We start from the raw sequence: 22931 nt of genomic DNA on the forward strand, positions 1-22931 counted from the left end.
AAGGTTGCCAGTTATAATGTACTTTCTGTGCATTTGTATCTTTGTATATTCTAGTATCTGGTTCCTTTTGCTTGCTGTGTAGTTGGTTTTTGTGAGTAGTCTAGGCCAGTTCTTGTTTGTATTTAAGTTTTTTCTTGTTTTCCTTGCTTTGCCTTGTTTCCAGTTCGGTTCTGCTCACTTTTGGTCATAGAGCCCTCCTGATGTTGTATTAAAGTTATTATTGCAGATTAGAGTTGTTCATAGAGATTAGTTTTGGCATAAGGGCCAATGTTCTTTAATGGATATAGCAAAATATTCAGCTACAGATGTAGCCGAGCTAAAACTGACTCTGATAACACATGTCACAGTGTTATCTCCTGTCATCATTGAAATATATTGAAAGAGTTTGTTTTTGCACCATGTTTTACTTAATGCACTAACCATTAAGTTTAGTTCTGCTGAATCTGAAGTTAGGGTAAGCTGTTGTTTGTTCATGGCAGGTTATCATTATCCATCAGCTCCATTACTTGACTGTCATCACCAGCATCCATTTGGGCCATAATCCATTGCCATCACCATACAGTTCCTATAATCTAATGGTGAGTTCCAATTTTCTTGCATTCTTATTACCTGCTTGATACATGCTTCATATCATTCACTGTTTATGCAACTGTTTAAGGCTAGTTTCCCACCTGAACTGTTTGTTTGTCTGGCCAAATCCCAACTTTCATGCTGGAAAGTGTCCGGATCCCCGCCAGGTCCCAATATAGTCAATGGGGTCTGGTGGTGAACATCATTACCCAGCTGGTTGGATATGAGTAACTCTGGCAGGCTGAACTTGGGAGAAAAGTCCTGTTTGCTGTACCCTTGGCTAACCACTGCCGCACATATTAGGCTCTACACGTGTGGGGAGGGGGGGCATATCTCTAGGATGGGGAAGCCTTGAAATGGCTCAACCATATCTACATGGATTGGTAGATTACCATAAAAAATAAATGATTACTAAAGTAAAAGTTTTAAAATGTATGACAGAGACATCCTAAGATAAATATTTAGGTTCACTTAGCCTTGCTCTAAAGTAGACCTGTTTAATTCTTCTGAACAATGCATTTAAAAGCTAACGCAATAATGATCCAATTATTTTAGCACTTCCACAAGCATATTACATTTGTATTCAGCTAGAGAAAAGGGTGAAAGAACACGTTATATAAAAACAATCTATAATCTTTTTTGTCCGTTGTTCCATTGTCTGTAATGTTAAATTTGGTTTGAATGTGATAACAACATAAGCACTTTGCAATCAGAGAGAAAAGGGATTGAGTAGGATGTATTCATAAGTTTGTTTTTGTGCATTTTCAAAAATAAAGGTCATCTTGACACTCAACTCAAATTTTAAAGGAAGCCGGAGAAATGCAGAACCTAAATATGAGTTATCTTCAAAGAATGACATATTGATTTTTTTTGTAGAACTTTTATTACCTTTATTTATTTTGAAAGGTGAAAAGTATTTGGAGGAAATTTACCCAGCTGGTGTTAAGTAGAACTGGCTTAGTTGCCCATAGCAACCAATCAGATTCCACTCATTTTCCCGAGGAGCAGTGAAAAATGAAACGTAGAATCTGATTGGTTGCTATGGGTAAATTAGCCAGTTTTACTTTACGCCAGTTTGACAAATATCCCCCCTTTGTTTTGCATTTACTCTTTGTGTTATTTTTTTAATTAACAACATTTACTATTCAGAAACAACTGTCATCACAACATTTAACCCCTCAGATGCCTTGGTCAATTGCTACCATAGGATCTGATGGGTCATTAGCTCTGATTGGGCTCCATGATACTAGAGGCCCCAACCCCTTCCTGGCAATGAGTTTGTAAAAGCCATTCTTTTGCTATGACACCTTCCTTGTGAGGGCCTGCTATAGTTATGTTCCTATTGAGCACTGCCCAGGGCACAATAGGAGCACAGCAATTTTCCCATATACTGCAATGGTAAACCTATGGTAGAAGCCATCTGATGATCGCATGTTTAAGTCTCTTGTACAGCTAAAAATAAAGTGAAATTTTTTTAAAATATACTTTTATAATGCAAAAAGAATCACCTCCTATTCCCATTTTACATAAAATAAACAATAAAAAAAATATAATGAACGCTGTAATGGGAAAAAAATCAACATGGCCTGAATCACCATTTTTTGGTTGCTTCATCTTACAAAAATATTGAAAAAAAGTGACCAAAAAGTCAGACCTACCCTATGATGATAGGAATAAAAACTACAGATTGCCCCACAAAAAAAAGCTATGGATATCAGAATATGGCAATGCAAAGAAAGAAAAATCCTTGAGCATTAAAATATAAAAAACCTATATAAATTTGGTATTGCTGTAAATGTAATGACACGTAGAATGAAGGTAATGTGTAATTTTACCACACTGTAAAAACTAATATCACCAAATATAAGGTACTAGACCCAAGATACCATAATAAAATTATCATCTTTATTGAAGATTCATAGCAAAAATATATAATAGAGTCACATAAGATACAGATAAAAGTGTGCTGTTAAATACACAAATATACTTACAGCTACATCTCCCATATCAATTGGTGGAAAGAAGCAGGAATATCGTGGCATATATTCACCAGAAAAATGCTGAGATTTATATTGATTTAATTATGAACCATTGATTGAAGAGGTTAAGAAGCAGCTTTTGCCTTTTCACAAATTTCCTCTCTTCTAGATGGGCCGAGTGGTTACAGTAAAAAATGTTCACTCTTCCTATCATACTATATAAGTTTTAAACATTGGTTTACCCCTTATCTGATCAGTATATCAAGCATCTGCAAGATGTAACTAATGCTTTTGTCTGGTCTTATAAGAAGGCAAGGGTTAATTTTCAAACAATAATACGGCCTTGGCATCAGGAAGGTATGGGTGTACCCGATGTTAAAAGTTATTATAATGCAGTAATCCTATATCAGTTAAAACATTGGTGGGACCCAAGACATATAAAAAAAATGGACGGAGATTGAGACAGCTATAGCTCAAGTCCCTCTAATCAGTTTACTAAGGAAGGCAACACCATCAAAGTTAAACAAAGACCAATTATCATCATCTTCCATTGTGACCTCAGTGAGAGTTTGGAGGGAATAGTTGTCTCAACAGGAGAGTGCAGATGAGGTGGAGAAGAGTACCCTTAAATTACCTACTCACTAAAGCGGAGGACTAAATCTCGCTTCATAGTCTGAATCAGGGATTAATAAAGTCTTACAATTATATGATGGAGATCGGTTGTTAATTTTAAAGGACTAGGAGATATATTTTCCCTCTCTGGAAATGAATGGTATTCATCTTATTGATGAGGCACCCAACTCCCAAACTCTACCTTCCTGTGGAACATATAAGGTATTTTATACAATCATTTAAATTACAAAGAGGGATTTCCTTATTTTATTCTGCAAATAAAACGGCATCTACATTTATCAAACTCCTTAATTTTTTTCGCTGGGAAAAGGATTTGAATAGAGATTTTGATTTATCGGAGTGGAGGAAAGCTAATCTATGGCCCATGGAGTTTGGTAGAGGAGTAGCAATGTGTGAACTATCGAGAAAGATAATGCTGAAATGGCACCTTACCCCTGTGAGGATTTATAAAAGTGACCCGAGTGGTTCGGATGATTGCTGGAGAGGGTGCGGACATCAAGGCAAAAGTATCTTGTCACAAGGGATAAACTGATGGACAACTCCACCACATATAAAAAAAATGTGGTGGAGTTGTCCATCAGTTTATCCCTTCTGACAAGATACTTTCGCCTTGATGTCCAAAATCTTGGGTACTCCAATAAATCCAGATCCGGCATTGGCATTACTTTTCATTCAGATTGATAACATACCTAATGCCCACCAATGCCTAGCATCACATATTCTGCATATAACTAGGGCTATAATAGCAAAGAACTGGAAACAGACACCTAGAATTTCTAGGGAGGGTTATATGGGACATTTGATTTATACATATGCTATGGAGCAACTGATGGCCCTTCGGTTTAACACTTTACATAAGTTTAATAAAGACTGAAAACAATTGGAACTCTTCTTAAAAGATAGTGGTATTAGGTTGGCATCTATAACTCTCTGATGCAAAGGATAATGATGCATCAGGCACTAGTAGTAGTGGAGTGGAGTAGTGGATTTTAAGAGATTAATGAAATATGCTTGGAAATTCAGTAACCCCAATAATGACCCAAAACTTAAAATCAGAAATATCTTAAAAAATAATAATAATTGTAATGCAATGTTTTTTTCTCTTAGGCTACTTTCACACTTGCGTTCGGGGCTCCGCTTGTGAGTTCCGTTTGAAGGCTCTCACAAGCGTCCCCGAACTGATCCGTCCAGCCCTAATGCATTCTGAGTGGATACGGATCCGCTCAGAATGCATCAGTATGGCTCCGTCTGTCCTCCGCTCCGCTCAGCAGGCGGACACCTGAACGCTGCTTGCAGCGTTCGGGTGTCCGCCTGGCCGTGCGGAGGCAAACGGATCCGTCCAGACTTACAATGTAAGGCTACTTTCACACTAGCGTTCGATCGGATCCGTTCTGAACGGATCCGATCATAATAATGCAGACGGAGGCTCCGTTCAGAACGGATCCGTCTGCATTATTTTAGCATATAACAGCTAAGTGTGAAAATAGCCTCGTACGGATCCGTCCAGACTTTCAATGTAAAGTCAATGGGGGACGGATCCGCCTGAAGATTGAGCCAAATTGTGGCATCTTCAAACGGATCCGTCCCCATTGACTTACATTGTAAGTCTGGACAGATCCGCACGCCTCCGCACGGCCAGGCGGACACCCGAACGCTGCAAGCAGCGTTCAGCTGTCCGCCTGTCCGTGCGGAGGCGAGCGGAGCGGAGGCTGAACGCCGCCAGACTGATGCAGTCTGAGCGGATCCGCTCCATTCAGACTGCATCAGGGCTGGACGGCTGCGTTCGGGTCCGCTCGTGAGCCCCTTCAAACGGAGCTCACGAGCGGACCGACGAACGCTAGTGTGAAAGTAGCCTAAGGCCTCCTGCACACGACAGTTTTTTTTCACGGTCCGCAAAACCGGGGTCCGTGGGTCCGTGATCCGTGACCGTTTTTTCGTCCGTGGGTCTTCCTTGATTTTTGGAGGATCCACGGACATGAAAAAAAAGTTGTTTTGGTGTCCGCCTGGCCGTGCGGAGCCAAACGGATCCGTCCTGAATTACAATGCAAGTCAATGGGGACGGATCCGTTTGATGTTGACACAATATGGTGCCATTTCAAACGGATCCGTCCCCATTGACTTTCAATGTAAAGTCTGGAGTTCTTTTATACCATCGGATTGGAGTTTTCTCCAATCCAATGGTATATTTTAACTTGAAGCGTCCCCATCACCATGGGAACGCCTCTATGTTAGAATATACTGTCGGATATGAGCTACTTCGTGAACCTCAGATCCGACAGTATATTCTAACACAGAGGCGTTCCCATGGTGATGGGGACGCTTCAGGTTAGAATACACTACAAACTTTGTACAAGACTGCCCCCTGCTGCCTGGCAGCACCCGATCTCTTACTGGGGGATATGATAGCACAATTAACCCCTTTAGGTGCGGCACCTAAAGGGGTTAATTGTACTATCATATTCCCCTGTAAGAGATCAGGGCTGCCAGGCAGCAGGGGGCAGCCCCCCCCTCCCCAGTTTGAATATCGTTGGTGGCACAGTGTGCCCCCACCATCGCCCCCCCTCCCTCCCTCTATTGTATTAAATCGTTGGTGGCACAGTGTGCCAACCACCATCGGCCCCCCCTCCCTCCCTCTATTGTATTAAATCGTTGGTGGCACAGTGTGCCAACCACCATCGGCCCACCTTCCTCCCTCTATTGTATTAAATCGTTGGTGGCACAGTGTGCCAACCACCATCGCGCTCCCCCCCTCCCTCTATAGCAGTAACATTGGTGGCAGTGTGCGGTCTCAACAGTAGAAGATTCATACTTACCTGCTTGCTGCTGCGATGTCTGTGTCTGGCCGGGAGCTCCTCCTACTGGTAAGTGAAAGGTCTGTGCGGCGCATTGCTAAAGAACTGTCACTTACCAGTAGGAGGAGCTCCCGGCCGGTCACAGACATCGCAGCAGCAAGCAGGTAAGTATGAATCTTCTACTGTTGAGACCGCACACTGCCACCAATGTTACTGCTATAGAGGGAGGGGGGGGGCGATGGTGGTTGGCACACTGTGCCACCAACGATTTAATACAATAGAGGGAGGGAGGGGGGCCGATGGTGGTTGGCACACTGTGCCACCAACGATTTAATACAATAGAGGGAGGGAGGGAGGGGGGGGCGATGGTGGGGGCGCACTGTGCCACCAACGATATTCAAACTGGGGAGGGGGGGTGGTCTGCCCCCTGCTGCCTGGCAGCCCTGATCTCTTACAGGGGAATATGATAGTACAATTAACCCCTTTAGGTGCCGCACCTGAAGGGGTTAATTGTGCTATCATATCCCCCTGTAAGAGATCGGGTGCTGCCAGGCAGCAGGGGGCAGTCTTGTACAAAGTTTGCAGTGTATTCTAACTAGAAGCGTCCCCATCACCATGGGAACGCTTCTGTGTTAGAATATACTGTCGGAAATGAGTTTTCACGAAGTGAAAACTTAGATCAGAAAAAGCTTTTATGCAGACGGATCTTCGGATCCGTCTGTATGAAAGCAACCTACGGCCACGGATCACGGACACGGATGCCAATCTTGTGTGCATCCGTGTTCTTTCACGGACCCATTGACTTGAATGGGTCCGTGAACCGTTGACCGTCAAAAAAATAGGACAGGTCATATTTTTTTGACGGACAGGATACACGGATCACGGCCTCGGCTGCAAAACGGTGCATTTTCCGATTTTTCCACGGACCCATTGAAAGTCAATGGGTCCGCGAAAAAAAACGGAAAACGGCACAACAGCCACGGGTGCACACAACGGTCGTGTGCAGGAGGCCTAAGTCAATGGGGACGGATCCGTTTGAAGTTGACACAGTATGGCTCAATTTTCAAACGGATCCGTCTCCCATTGACTTTCAATGTAAAGTCAAAACGGATCCGTTTGCACTATCATGAACAAAAAAAAAAAAAAAAAAATATATATATATTTTTTTTTTTGTTCATGGTAATGCAAACGGATCCGTTCTGAACGGAGCCACCGTCTGCATTAATATGAGCGGATCCGTTCAGAACGGATCCGATCGAACGCTAGTGTGAAAGTAGCCTAAATCCCTCTTAGGCTACTTTCACACTAGCGTTCATGGGTCCGTTCGTGAGCTCCGTTTGAAGGAGCTCACGAGCGGACCCAAACGCCTCCGTCCAGCCCTGATGCAATCTGAATGGACGCGGATCCGCTCAGACTGCATCAGTCTGGCGGCGTTCAGCCTCCGCTCCGCTCGCCTCCGCACGGACAGGCGGACAGCTGACCGCTGCTTGCAGCGTTCGGGTGTCCGCCTGGCCATGCGGAGGCGAGCGGATCCGTTCAGACTTACAATGTAAGTCAATGGGAACGGATCCGCTTGAAGATGTCACCATATGGCTCAATCTTCAAGCGGATCCGTCCCCCATTGACTTTACATTGAAAGTCTGAACGGATCCGCTCAGGCTACTTGCGCACTTGCGCACTTGCGAAATTTTTCTAAGTTATTAATGCAGACGGATCCGTACTGAACGGAGCCTCCGTCTGCATTAATATGATCGGATCCGTTCAGAACGGATCCGATCAAGCGCAAGTGTGAAAGTAGCCTTAGTCACAAAATGAATATTTTCCCCTAAATTATAGTTCAGTGTTAAGTCATAGGAGCCTGATTGACTTTTAATTTGACAGTGCCAGTCAATATGTCTTGCTAACCGAATACACAGCAATATTCCAACAACCTAAGTTAAATTCACTTCTTGGTAATGACATAGACCTCTGGAGCTAGAAGGTAACATAAACCTTGAAAATTATAACAGAAAATCCATTCCTTAAACTGCTGACACAGATTATTTTAAGTATGGATTAAATCATTCTGCTTTTGTGTATTGGTGAATGTGCTAATTGCCAATGCACTCAGGCTCAATCAGCTATTCCTTCAGCATTCTAAATGATCATAGTCACTTTTCAGTAGAACATTTACATCTTATGTCATTTAGATGCTCAGCAGATATTTAGCAAATTTTCAAAAGGAATGAAATGAAGTATGTCAATGCAGTGACCTGCTGGTTCACTGCTAAAAAGATCAATACCTGGTTAACTGCTAAAGGGTTAATTCCTGCTTTGTTTCTAGTCTGCAGACTCGGAATGGCCCACAGGAGTACAGGTGAATCCCCCGGTAAGCTCTTGAGCAAGGTGGGCCCCTAGTCTTCCACCCCCTGCACAAGTGGCACATAACACAGTAGATTTACTGCACTACATACAAATATTCCATGTACAGCACCTCAACCAGCCTATGATCATATAAAAAACATGATAGATTATTAAAGAAAATCCCCAGTTTATTATTATAGACATGGTCAGATCAGCTGAGATGACTTCTAGGTATAGAGGACAGCTAGCCAGTATCCTCTTTTCCCCAAGATCTACCTTCTCAAAGTTGCTTCAAGGACACCCATATTCAATCATTTGGTAGCATCTTACTGCTGTGTGAGCAGGTAATATTTGAATGTATCCGTATGGTGGGCCCCCAAAATAAATTTTACTGGCAGTCCGACACTGCCTTTATGGTTTATTCGTAAGGTGGCTAAAGTGTTCATTATGATACTGACTAGGATTTATGCACTATGAAACCCACAAAGGTTATGACTAACTATGATTTATGCACTATGTAACCCACCAAGGCTATGTATAGGTAGGAAACAGTTAACTGGCAGTTTTTTAGAATTATTGTTCTAGTCCCATTTTACTCTGGTTAGTAGGGAGTCTTCTGATGTTTAAGCAAGAGATAAGATGTATCTATTGTGTGCTGCTGCCAAGTGGGTCAAGATAGAATCACTATTCCTGTCAGTGAAAGCTGCCAGAAAAAAAGGAACTTTGCTAAGGATTAATCTCTGAAAGAAAGAATTATTAGCGATGATAGAGGATCATGAAGTCAGTGCTTAGATTGATTTAGTAAAGATAATTAACACGTACACCTTAGAGTTTACTGCCCATGGTTTGGGTTTATTGTATCTGTCACCTGCCATACTTCTGAATCAAATTGGTAATTCGATTTATGACTGCGCCAAGCAGTTGGGGACTACAGATAAATATTGTTGAATTGCATTCATTTTGAGAAGATTGCTGATGACTATAAAGAGAGAGGCACAGGATGGCTTATTATCATAGTAGAAAAAAGACAATGCAGCAGCACCCTTGTAATGGTGGCCATTATGGCACCAAAAATGTCAAAAGGCAGAGTGGATCCAACATGCATGTGGATTCAACACTCCCTGAACTTTATGGCGGCCATTATGGCGCATAACAGGTAGTATTTAGTGTTAGAACCCAACTAACAGAGATCGCCTTGACGTACGGCAGACGGGCTCAGATGGTTTTGTACAAAATGCATTGGCCAAGCATCTCACTTTATAAAAATAAGCGTAGCATTAGCACTATAATTTTTGTGACTATGGCATTGTTGTACTTTATCTGATTTGCAGGGTGCTGGTGCATTGTCTTTTTTCCTCTAGGCCTTTGCCATGGCAGCGTGCACCTGCGCACTGGGAGGTGCTGACTAAACCCCATTTTTTGCATATTTACTATCATAGTAGCCACCTTCTACATGCAGCCTTTTGGAAATGGCCTAATCTGTGAAATTCTTGAGGACTCTGCCTACTGCATATATTTGTAGTGTGACCCCTATCATCTATTCAGTAAAGGAGAGACTTTGTTTTGCTATACTCAAGACAGTCTTTTATGTGGTCTCCATATCCGATCATCATCTTTCTTCTGTTTGTCTGCCTAGCACCCTGCTGCTAATTCTTCCTTAATATCAAGGGCACCCCAGCCACCATCCGGCAAGAGACTCTAAAAGCCTTGGGTGTTCCCCAAGAGGAAGAACAGTTGCGCTGCTACACTCACTGGCAACGTGGCCTGGGAGCACACTGGAGTAGCAACTATGAGGACTACAAATACCCTTATTGCCTCAGCCATCAGTCCTATCCTCTCCACCCTTATGCCTCCCTCCTAGGGTTTGGCACATGGCATCAGTATAATCATATGTTTTAAGGGAACTCAAAAACACAATAAGTCTTTTACATTTCCTAAGGAATAATTCTAAGTAGCAACAAGCTTTCATAAGAAGACTCATTCCCTGTAATTGACCTGTGTAATCGAGCAGCTAATCTGTAAAAGAATTACCATTCTTATCTTTTTTGTCCGAAAAGCTACGGTAATTTGAATATTTTTCCCAAAAACCCAAACCTATAGAAATTTGCTTTCCTCACAAAAAAGATAAAAGTAATTATTTTGATGCCAGCTCATAGAAATACTAATTTTAATATATTTTCCCAGAAACCACCAAGAGCATTGCCTAGTTTAGTCTAAAATAGTTGCCACATATACTAAGTGGTCTCCAGAATAGAAATAATACAGAGCCAAAGGTCCCCAAAGCCTCTCAAGTAGAAAAGCTGATCCTGTTCTGGAAGCGCTGTTTGCAGGTGTGTGGCTGTATTAGCTACAGTTATTCTAGTTAATCTATCAACTCTGTTTAAAAGGCTGAGGGATGTTAGAAAGGTTATGCTGTAGTTGTGAAACATTCAGTTTTTTAAAATCTTTTCAGAAAGAAAACTGACCTGCACATATTTTTGCATGCAGATTTATCCTGGTTTACCTGAAATTAATTACAAGATATTTGAATTTATCAGAATTCAAATATATATTTTTTAATCTTGGGTGAATTCCAAATTGCTAGAATTGATTTGCTCATCTCTAGTATCTAGTATGTATTTGCAAACACCTCTTTGTGCTTCATAGATCAATTTTCTGTATTTTCCCACAAAGTTTTTGTGGTAAACTTATAGTTGTTCAATTTGTGCTTTTACATAATACAATTTCCCCGTAGTGGTAGCCTCAAACTTATTAATCAGTGCTTTTCATAATAAGATCTTTTCTAGATTGCTGTGCTTGTAATGCTTGTAACTTGCTTCTCTGGGGAAAAGACATGCAAGTTAGTCTCCTTCCTAAAAAGGACATGAAATGTGTCCCATACTGGAAATCCAGCTCTTTCTATGTAACTACCTTTAATAAGAGAGCTAAGCAAATTTTGCTAGGCTGCCTGAGAGGCCTTGGTTGGGGTACTATTTCTTTTGCTGAGTATGCATGAGGAGGATCCTAACAAAGTCAATATTCCTCTGGTTTCCTAGGAATAATTTATGAAAATTAGCAAATCTTACATCTACTGCCATCAAATAGGTTTCGGAAAGCTAATTTGAATATCTTTTTCAGAAACCCAGAGGGGCATTGCCTGGTTCACAATACTCTGCACACATACTACGCATAACATGCGCTCTCTGTAATGAGAAAAAGTACCCTCCAGACAACGCATACATATTGACAAGAAACCCAGGGTAGTATACTAGGCTCTAATAACCTTGCATAATATTATATGTCATATAGAGATCTTTCCTCTTTTTGCCTAAATTCTGATTAAATAAATATTTAATTTTGCCATGTGCCAATATCGTGAAAATACGCTGTGTTTTTTTGTGATTTTACACCACTCTTGGCACTTGGCAAATTAACAATAACTCCATTACGGTTGGTGTATAGAAAATTGACCAATAGCTCTAGACAACAGTATCTTTAAAGATGTGCGAAACAGCGAATTCTGAATTGTGGAGACTCAATGGCCCTCTTTTATCAAAACTGACTAAAGAATAAATTGACCTCATTATCCATTACAAACAATGCAAGATCAGCTTTCATTTCTGGAAAATGGAAGCTTAGATCTGATTGGTTGTTACTGGCAACAATGACAGTTTTTCTTTCAGACGCTTTGGAAAATGAGACTCGTTATTGTACAAAATAAAAATAGAAAGATTGAGGACGTGACTTTACTTAAATCTCCATCTGAAACATCTCCCATGACATAAGTGAACATAGCCTTAAGCTTACTCTGCTATTCAATGAATGTCTTGACAAAAAGCAAACTAAAATTGCTTCTTGGAAAGAGCAAAACCAGTGATGGACATTCCGGCATTGCAGCTCAACCACACAAAAGCTGCCTTTGAAATCCCATTTTGTCTGCTCTGAAAGCCATACAATGTGGTCATATAGATGACCTTTACAAATGCAGTAAGTTCCCCACGCCTGGTGCATAGCCAACACTGATTCACATTCAAGCCCGAAAAAAATTAGCTCATAGTATCAGACATACATACAGTAAATAGGGTTCGGCAATCCCGAACTTTACCCCGAACCTGGACCCCATTTAAGTCGATAGGGACCTGAATTTCACTTTATTCTTTTCCGTTATAAGAAAATATTAGCATTCTTAAAATAGAATGCTAAATAAATTGTCTACTGATGGATTAAAAATAAAAAATAAACTCACCTCATCCGCTTGATCGCGCAGCCGGTATCTTCTTTTCTTCAGGACCTGCAAAAGGACCTGCGGTCACTAGTGAAGGGCGAGCATGCTCGGCACATCGAGGTGTTTGGTAGAACAGTGCGCGTGCTCGAGCGCGATGCTCGAGTCTCCTCCCCGCACATTTGTTGGCTGCTACGTTTGCGCATCCTAAATATCTGTGACATTCAGTTACATTTTTTCACTGCTGGTGACAGTGACATTACCTGTGCTACATCTCCTGTATAACATTTGCGCATCCTAAATATCTGTGACATATAGTATAATTTTTTCACCGCTGGTGACAGCGACATTACCTATGCTGCATCTCCTGCATAACGTTTGCGCATCCTAAATATCTGTGACATTCAGTTTAATTTTTTTCACCACTGGTCACGGCGACATTACCTGTGCTACATCTCCTGTATAACGTTTGTGCATCCTAAATATCTTTGACATTCTGTATATTTTTTTCGCTGCTGGTGACAGCAACATTACCTGCACTACATCTCCTGCACTACATCTCAAGCATATATACCATTTAATATGCTCAAGGTGAGCACTAAGGGAAGGGGAAGTGGCAGTGCTGCTGATGGTGCACACAGAGGCCATGGCCGTGGGCATGGCGAAACTGTGCCTGCTGCCAGAACACAAGAAACACACTCATCCACGATACCTAGCTTCATGTCCCAGTTTTCAGGATGGAGCAGGACAACACTCTCAAAGTCACTCCCGTGCAACCAGATGGTCGGTTGGATTGCAGCAGATAATGCTTCCAGTCGGTTAAGCACCACCCTGTAATTCACAAAGTTTAGTCTCAGTAGCCAATAGTCTGGTCCCTCATCCTACTTCCTCCCACCATGGAGAGTTTTAGCAAACAAGTGATCCCACACTCGGATATTCAGAGTAGCTCTTTTTATCGCCATTCAATCAAAGCCTGGATTGCCCCTGACTTCTCTACTCCACTACAGGAAAGCGGGTGAACATAAAGGTACTTTAAATGTGGCTTTTATGGTGTATTGAATACACTGTATTCCCATGCATTCCACCACAAAAGAGAGTATTTGGTTCAATCTTCCTTTTCTCATCCTCCTCCTCCATCATATCAACATGCTTATTAGGCTGCCCTCGCTCTTAATGTTTTAGAGGGTCAGATCAGCAGCAGGCCCTCGCCCCTAATGTTTTAGATGGTCAGATCAGCAGCAGGCATTCACCCCTAATGTTTTAGAGGGTCAGCTCAGCAGTGGACCCTCACCCCTAATGATTTAGATGGTCAGATTCGCAGCAGACCCTCGCCCTTAATGTTTTAGAGGGTCAGCTCAGCAGCAGACCCTCACCCCTAATGTTTTAGATGGTCAAATAAGCAGCAGGACCTCTCCCCTAATGTTTTAGAGGGTCACTAGCAGGACATCAATCATAATTTTTCAAGGGTGTGTATGATGCCTTCCTTGATGTGTAATAAAGGGTGTATCGGAGTGCTGGTTCCTTCTAATTTTTGGCAGCCCTTTCACTTAGTGCATAAGCTTTATGAGTGTAGGAGTCCCACTACCTGAACAATTGTACCACAATGTGAATGAGGGCCTCCATTATGTGATATACAGGTTGTATCGAAGTGCCTCTTCCTTGTAATTTTTGGCAGCAATTGCACTTTAATATAAAAGTTTCCTAACAATTTTTCCTTTAAAAAACGCTTTTATCTTCGGTTTTGTGCGCATTATTGTCAGTCTCTAAAAGTGGCACACTACTCGGACAACATTGTTCCCAGCAGCGACCTGGGAGTTCAAGATGCACCCAGACATCTTCCCCATGCTGTTCCCAAACCATTTTGGTGGTGTTTCCATCAATTTCTGACCTTTTCCTGTGAACAGACACCATCCCCTCTTCAGAGCAGGGGGGTTCCTGGTTTAATGCTCTTGTTCTCCCATTTACTTCTATTGTGCTCTGGTGCTCTGTAGAGCACCCAAGCATCCCAAAGTGTTCTACTCGAGCACTAGAGCACCCGAGCAACACTAGCAGCACCGCAGGTCTTTTTGCAGGTCCTGAAAAAAAGAAGATACAGGCTGCGCAATCAAGTGGATGAGGTGAGGTTTTTTATTTTTAACCCCTCAGTAGACATTTTATTTAGTATTCTGTTTTAAAAATGCTATTATTTTTCATTATAACCACCGAACCCGAACTCGAACATCAGTCAAAAAGTCTGAATTCGAGTCCGGGTACCCGAACTTGCAAAGTTTGATATGAACCCGAACTTTTCCGTTCGGGTTTCGCTTAATTCTAACAATAAATTATAGGAATTGTCTGTGGCGTCATCATGTACACTAACTAGTGTAGGAAGACTTTATCAGAAACACATTATAACACCAAGCAACATTGTGAGAGCACATATGGCATCATATATGAAAAGTACTTAAGGGAAAATGCAGCAAAACTTGTACAATATGTCACCCGGTTGCATATATTTGCCACTGATGTAAAAAAAATGAAGAACTGCTTGTTTTACATTTTTGTCGGGTGCCCTTGTATTAGATTGTTTCACAATGTGTTCACCTAATGTGCACTGTGGTTTGAACAAAACCTTAGAGGAAAAGGTGTCCGGCTTGGCAATTACTACAGTCAAAGTTGATATTTTATTTCTAAACTTCAAACTGAAAAAACTGGAAAAATGAAATATCAAATCTTGTCACTGTGGGCAACATGAACACTTTTTTTTTCTGAATTTATTTTTCAAACAGGAGGCTTTAGCAGAATTTCCTAATACTATCTATTTTAAAGCATAAATATATGGGGGGAAAAGTAATGCATTCCAACATTAGACTCCCCATTTGCAGTACATTTTAAGCCCAACTATGATCTGCCCAGGAACACTCTCAAAAAACCTTCCAGAATTGCCAACTTTGAGCCACTTTACACCCCTTGTGTAGTCGAATAAAATATTTATATATTTGTATATACAAGATATAGGGAAAGATTTAACAAAGCGTTTAAATCACAAAAGTGACGTTAATTATGGGACACATCATAGTTGCAGAATAATTAGTGATTTTAAATGGCAAAGAAAGGGCCAAGGCCTCCCGCTATAGAAATTGGTGTAAAATATAGCTCAAGTCTACCCAGTTACTAGCTGAGTTTCTTGCACAAGGAGAGCCAAAAATGTGCCTATTAAGAGTCATCTGCCTATTAATACATTAGGCACATTTTAGGTGCAACTCCAGCACACAGGGGATCAAGACTGGAGTAGGGATTGCCAGTCTTGATAAATCCCCACCTCCAAGTATATAATGAACATGCACGACAAAATGTTTAACGATATATATGATTATATATAGTTAATAACAACCCAACACTATCAAATGACACCCAAAACACTATCATAAACCACAACAGTTATTCCACAAGTTGAGCCAACTACTAAGAGGTGCTTGAAAATACACTAATTATAACGAGTCAACATTTCATGGACTATGCTTTTAATAACTGGTTATTTTCAATGTTTCATTTACTCACCAAAGGTTTCATTTCATCTTCATCTTTGAAATAATAGAGCTGGTCTCCCTTGAGAACAAACCAACGCGTGTGCCAGGTTTTGACAAAACCTCCTTGCTTTCGCAGCCATCCACACTTAATTGCATTCTGACGTCCTTGACCAGTTTGGGGGCTCTCCGCTGAGACATTGTAGTCATCCATAATCAGACTGATAGACTTTTCTGTTAAAGAAGAGAAAAGAAAAATGAATACGTGAAATCATCTCTGCTCCAGAGGAAAGAAAAAAAGCAAAACAGTTTCCTCAGTAGAGACATGATGGTAAAATAAACAGTCCCTGACAACAAAAGTTGAACTGAAAGGGTTCTTACTGTATTCTTCAAACTTATCTCCATGCCTGTGGCTATCAGCAGGGAGCTAACCTACTTTCAAAAAAGTGTGGTTCAGCTGTAAAAGGCAAACAAAGGAAGGGAGTTAATCATGGAGGTCTCAGGTAGTATGGAATGTAGCCAACCTTACTTCTCTGCAATTCCTCTTTGTAGAATCAAATTCTGCTGACATAGACATGTTCTGTACTATTCTTACCATCTTAGTTTCTCATAAACACAGTACAGGGCAAAAGATTAACATTTTGATCAATTCCATGAATCTATCTACTTCCTTAATTACCTCATTCATGTGGGTCCTTAGACTAAGCAACGTCAAAAACATTGATTTAAGCCATTACGCAGTAAGCAGAAGTTGACACCTTTTAGATAATTATACCATAAACAAGCAGTACACTGCAGAACATAAGTACACCCAAAACTATGGCATATATAATAACTTTATAGAATTGGCTATGTAAAAAAAAAAAAAAAACTAATTCAACGTCAACGGTCATCCAAATATTATAATGGCCTACCTGCAGGAAAGTCTATATAATAAGACAAGAGTACAAATGAGACATAAAGCAGATGAACCCTATACTCAACCTATTAAACATAAGTAATTTCTGAAGTTAGCTGTAATTTTGTAATATATTTATTTCACCTTTATTTTTTCTATCTTCCATTCTGGGCTGTAGTCACATGACCATGTCCATGCATCCCTTTCTTATTTCCTATCATGTTATGTCCATAGACATATAAAAACATCAACAGGGGCAGAGATAAGGCAGTGTCTATGTGACTAGCTGGCTAGGAAGAGCTATAAACTAACAGGGGGCTGTAATGGGGGGTCAGAGAAAGTAGAAGTGCATCATGGGTTGGGTTGGATACAACAACAAGAAGTGCTATATACAGAATATAAACATATCATGCTTACAGGTCAGGAGAGTCCAAATTGAAAATATATATGTGAGGTAAGCACCTACATAAGCATAACTGTTAAAAATCATAGTAATGCGAGAAAATCCCTTTAAGGATTTAAAAAGTTCAGAACAAATTATACAGTTTAGCTCAACTGCATAATGGGATGATATATATGTAAATTGTGGAAGTACTGTAATACTGTTTAATCCTTAGGCTACCATCACACTTCTGGTGTGAATTCTGGCAGGCTGTTCCAGCAGAGAACAGCCTTCTGGAGCTCACCGAATCTGGTACTGACAGATGCGGACGGAATGTCTGCCAGCCCCATTAAGTATAATGGGGTCCGGTGGAGATACGTATGCTGTTCTGTCAGACAAGCGGAGAGTCAGCTGGACAGAAAATGCTCTGGTTTGTGTCTGGACGATTCTCTGTTTGTCTACCAGAACTGGAGTTTCACACCGGAGTTGTGACATGTACAGCACTTGGAGGGTCTATAAATATGGCGCGAGTGCAACAGGCGCCATAGCTGATGGGTCTCAGCCACAGCAGAGGCCCGTGGCTAATGTCTGCAACTGGCAATAATGCAGTTCACAGGCATTTAATCCTTTAGATATCATGGTCAAGCATGATCACAGCATCTAAATGGTAAAAAAAAAGGAAGCATGCACTTCCGGGTTAGGACCAGTTCCGTCATGTGGCAATCAGGGAAGCCAATCCGTCGTTCTAATTCACGTCTAATTCTAGTCTCTCTAAAGATACCCAGCATATCAGAGCTGCAGTTTCTATGGAGGTCTGCAGGTGGACAGTATTAAAAATGTTCCATTATTAGTCAGATTTACTTCTGAACTACAGTGCTTTTGAAAAGTCTTGAGACTTTTCACTTTTTTCACCTTTTGTTATGTTGCAACCTTGTGCTAAAATAAAACGTTTTCCTCCATCAATCTGCACTCAATCCCCCATAGTCAGAAAGTGAAAAGAGAATTTTATAAATGATTGCAACTTTATTAAAAAAGAAAAACAAAAATTTTGCGTGCACAGAAGTATTCAGACCCTTTACTAAGACACTTGAAATTTAACTCTGAGGCCCTCCAATTTATTTTGATCATATTTGAGATGTTTCTACACCTTGATTAGAGCCCACCCATGGTAAATTCAGTTGATTGGACATGATTTTCAAAGACACACTCCTGTATATATAAGGTACCACAGCTGACAATGCAGAGCAGAACGAAGCCATGAGGAGGAAAGAACTGCCTGTAGAGCTCAAAGACAGCATTGTATGGCGGCACAGATCTGGAAATGGGTACGAGAAAATTTCTGCTACACTGAAAGTTCCCATAAACACAGTTATTTCTTAAATTGAAGAAGTTTGAAGCAACCAGGATTCTTCCCAGTAGCTGGAACAGAAAGACTGGTCAGAGTTGAGAAAGCTGACTGGAGCAAAGTACAGAGATATTGTTAATGAAAACCTGATCCAGTGTGCTCTGGATCTGGGCTGAAGGTTTATCTTCCAAAAAGACAATGACCCTGATCACACAGTCAAGATAACACAGGAGTATCTTAGGGACAACTCTGTGAATGTCCTTGAGTGGTCTAGCCAGAGAGACATGAAAATAGCTATCCACTGACTATCCCCATCAAACCTGACAGAGCTTGAGAGGATCTTCAGAGAAGAATGGCAGAAAATCCCCAATTTCAGGTGTGCAAACCTTGTGGTATCATATTTAAAAAGACTGGAGGCTGTAATTGCTGCCAAAGGTGCTGTAACTAAGTGCTAAGTAAAGGGTCCGAACACTTATATCAATGCAAGATTTTAGTTGCCTTTTCAAAAAAATTACTAAAGATTTATAGCATTCTGTTTTCACATTGTCATTATAGGATATTGAATGCAGAGTGATGGGGAAAATTTAAACTTTTTTTTATTCTAGCACAAGCCTGCAACATAAAATGTGAAAAAAGTGAAAGGGTGAAGACTTTCAGAATGGAGTGCCCTAAAACATAAGTATCTTCTCAGAACTTTAGTGTAATAGTTTCTTCTTTTTATTGCTAAAGAATGATGTTGAAGCAATCATGATTAATAGAAGTAATGCTGTATTATAATATGCTTGCAGAAAACTGAATAGAGTGATCCTATAATGAGGAGGTTCACTGCTTATTTCTATAAGAAGTCTGTTAATTACAAGTCTCGACATGATATAGACGAGAAGCATTGGTACTTATAACGAGGCAGTGAGAAGAGGAAAGGAAATTACAAATATTAACTGCAGAAGCAGAAGGTGAAATTCACTCTCTTAGCCCCAAGTTGTTTGTTCTCACATATAAATCAATGCCAGCATGTGGATGGACATGCTTTGTGATCGTTTGCTTGTCACCTACTGTTGATTTTCTAGTACATTAGAGGGAACTTTCAGCTCTAAGTTACAAGCTATCCAAAGCTCTAAAATAAATAAAACAGATGTACTATAGTGTGCAACCTACGACAGTTTCCATAGTCTATGGCCACAAATCCCACAGCTTCAAAAATCTCAGACCATATGCTACTGTAGCACCATTTCAGTGCACTTCTTCAGAGATGGAGAGCCAAGAAGTAAAGCCATCTGGTACTATTACAGTAGTGAGGCCGGCCACCATCCTAGCAGCTCTTATTTCAGGGAGGCCTGACCCCAATACTGCTACGACTCTCCAAGGATAGCAACCCCCAGCAGTAAAGGCAACAGGTGCTAACATAGCATGTAGTAAACTGTGTGCTATAGTGTTAATGTAATATTAACACAACAGCACACAGTTTGCTACATGCTATGTTAGCACCTGTTGACTGTAGACTGCAGACTATAGTAGTGCCAATAAAACTCAACAATAAAATATATATAAAAAGCTAAAATTATTTTCTAAGATTTTTATTGAATCACACAACTTTAAGAGGACCTTTCATAAGTTTTTCCCTAGTCTATTTATGGTCTTACCTTATAGGGCGGCCCCCACTGATGCCATGGCAATTTTTATTTTTTTAAAGAACGTTCCCCGTTCGTCCACTGTTGGCCGCATTGATTTCGGCGCCTTATATTATAAGGAGCTGACTCGTTTATACTAGGCGGAGACTCGCAGTTTCGCTGGGGGCAGTTCTCTAGAGTAAGTGCCATGGCATCAATGGGGGGCCGCCCTATAAGGTAAGATCATAATTAGACTAGGGCTAAACTGATGAAAGGTTCTCTTTAAATAACGTTTTACTGCTGCACTCCTTAATATTTTGAGTGTGCTGTAGCAAATATTCTATCAGCATAGATTCTTTTATATCTAAATATAATTTTCCTATTGGCTTCTGTGTAGCTGCTGGGTTGTAATAAAAGTAACCTGCCCGTATTTGATGTGGCGAATAAATATACAACAATAAATAGCATTGATTGCTATTTATTGTTGTAAGATTTTTATTGACCGTGATCTTTCCTCTCTTTAGTCAGGGATATACAGTAGATAGGTGGTAGCTTGAAGGTAATGTGCCACAGTTACTTTGTAAAGGTAAGGTGGGCGCCAACAAGGTACTCTGCCTTGGCCAGGTTATTTAGATAGAGAGCTAAAACAGTAAACTGAATATTCATCCTGGGGGAAATAAAAGAGCTGCAGCATTGACCTTGTCTCTGTATTTATGTAAAAAAAAAGCTATCCAGCTAAGACACATCCACTGCCAGACTTGATTCTAGCTACCCAATTCATCAAGAGCTGGTGAACTTGCCGTGCAAAACCCCTATCACTACAGGGGCCTTGACTACAGTGTAATAGCAGTCCCGATAGGGTTGATCCCTCTCAAGACCCTAATAAATGAACCCTGAGGGTCCCTCTGGGTGGTATGGAGTCTTATCTGGCTGCCAGTAGGTGGGGTGGACAGGGTAAGAACCAGAAGGGAAAGACTATCAAAGCCAAATCAGTAACCAGAATCCATAACAGAGACAAGCCAGGTCAAAACCAAGAGAGACAGGACAGTAATGTAAGCCAGGAAGAGAAGTCAGGATAATGGTCCAAGGTCATACACTTTAGAAAATACTAGAGAGAAGATGAAGAGTACTCAAGTAAATGAGCCAGATAAAACACAAGAATCCTTCTGGAGCAGAGACTGTTAAACCAACAGGACCTCGTTAGTTTTCCACTTTATAGTTTGCTTAAATTAACCTGTTCTTTGTTAAATGGGTAGTTATCCTGTTCATAGGTTATGTAGCGTACTATACATAGTTACCTTACGGGATTGACAAGAAATATGTTTGGTGGGAAGATTGTTTAAAAAGCTGATATATACTAAAGTCCTGAAAAAGACAAATTCCTGAGACATAACGGTGTATATCTGACAATATACTAACGGTACTAATTCAAGTTTTATACTCTATTATAGCTTATTCCTAAAATGAAATGTAAATATCTCCATTATAAATTAAATGAACTTATGGCTTGTGATAAAGGTGGAACCTGAGCTTGAAAGAGACCTGAGTTAATAGCGTAATAAAAATGATAAATCGAGCAATCTCTGAATGAAGTCTTGCGAAAAACAAAGCATTTTTCTTTTTTGTGTGTAGTGTGATAGAATTTATTGTTCCACATGCTGCTTTAATATAAATGCCACAATATCAGTGGTGATAAGGGATGGGATAAGAAAATAGTGAAGCAACATGTGTTCTATGTATTGTTCTCCAAATTTCATTTTCTTGATTAGTGTGTTATTATTAGAGTTGAGCGAACACCTGGATGTTCGGGTTCGAGAAGTTCGGCCGAACATCCCGGAAATGTTCGGGTTCGGGATCCGAACCCGATCCGAACTTCGTCCCGAACCCGAACCCCATTGAAGTCAATGGGGACCCGAACTTTTCGGCACTAAAAAGGCTGTAAAACAGCCCAGGAAAGAGCTAGAGGGCTGCAAAAGGCAGCAACATGTAGGTAAATCCCCTGCAAACAAATGTGGATAGGGAAATGAATTAAAATAAAAATTAAATAAATAAAAATTAACCAAAATCAATTGGAGAGAGGTTCCATAGCAGAGAATCTGGCTTCCCGTCACCCACCACTGGAACAGTCCATTCTCAGATATTTAGGCCCCGGCACCCAGGCAGAGGAGAGAGGTCCCGTAACAGAGAATCTGTCTTCATGTCAGCAGAGAATTAGTCTGCATGTCATAGCAGAGAATGAGGCTTCACGTCAGCCACCACTGCAACAGTCCATTGGCATATATTTAGGCCCAGCACCCAGGCAGAGGAGGGAGGTCCCGTAACAGAGAATCTGTCTTCATGTCAGCAGAGAATTAGTCTGCATGTCATAGCAGAGAATGAGGCTTCACGTCAGCCACCACTGCAACAGTCCATTGGCATATATTTAGGCCCAGCACACACACAGGCAGAGGAGAGAGGTCCCGTAACAGAGAATCTGTCTTCATGTCAGCAGAGAATTAGTCTGCATGTCATAGCAGAGAATGAGGCTTCACGTCAGCCACCACTGCAACAGTCCATTGGCATATATTTAGGCCCAGCACACACACAGGCAGAGGAGAGAGGTCCCGTAACAGAGAATCTGTCTTCATGTCAGCAGAGAATCAGTCTGCATGTCATAGCAGAGAATGAGGCTTCAC

The 22931-nt window shown here is 40.9% G+C and overlaps 1 protein-coding gene across 2 annotated transcripts in view; it reads right to left on the reverse strand.

Moving 5' to 3' along the window:
- Positions 1 to 22931, reverse strand: part of ARHGAP24 (Rho GTPase activating protein 24) — a 680670-nt gene that overhangs the window by 500399 nt on the left and 157340 nt on the right. For both annotated transcript variants that reach the window (XM_044304151.1, XM_044304143.1), the window contains one exon: positions 16059 to 16258. In XM_044304151.1, coding sequence (XP_044160086.1) covers positions 16059 to 16238 — 180 coding nt within the window. In that variant the 5' untranslated portion in view covers positions 16239 to 16258. Of the gene's footprint in view, positions 1 to 16058; positions 16259 to 22931 lie in introns of those variants that run through there.

This window comes from Bufo gargarizans, chromosome 1, assembly GCF_014858855.1.
Source record: "Bufo gargarizans isolate SCDJY-AF-19 chromosome 1, ASM1485885v1, whole genome shotgun sequence".
NCBI classification, from domain to species: domain Eukaryota; kingdom Metazoa; phylum Chordata; class Amphibia; order Anura; family Bufonidae; genus Bufo; species Bufo gargarizans.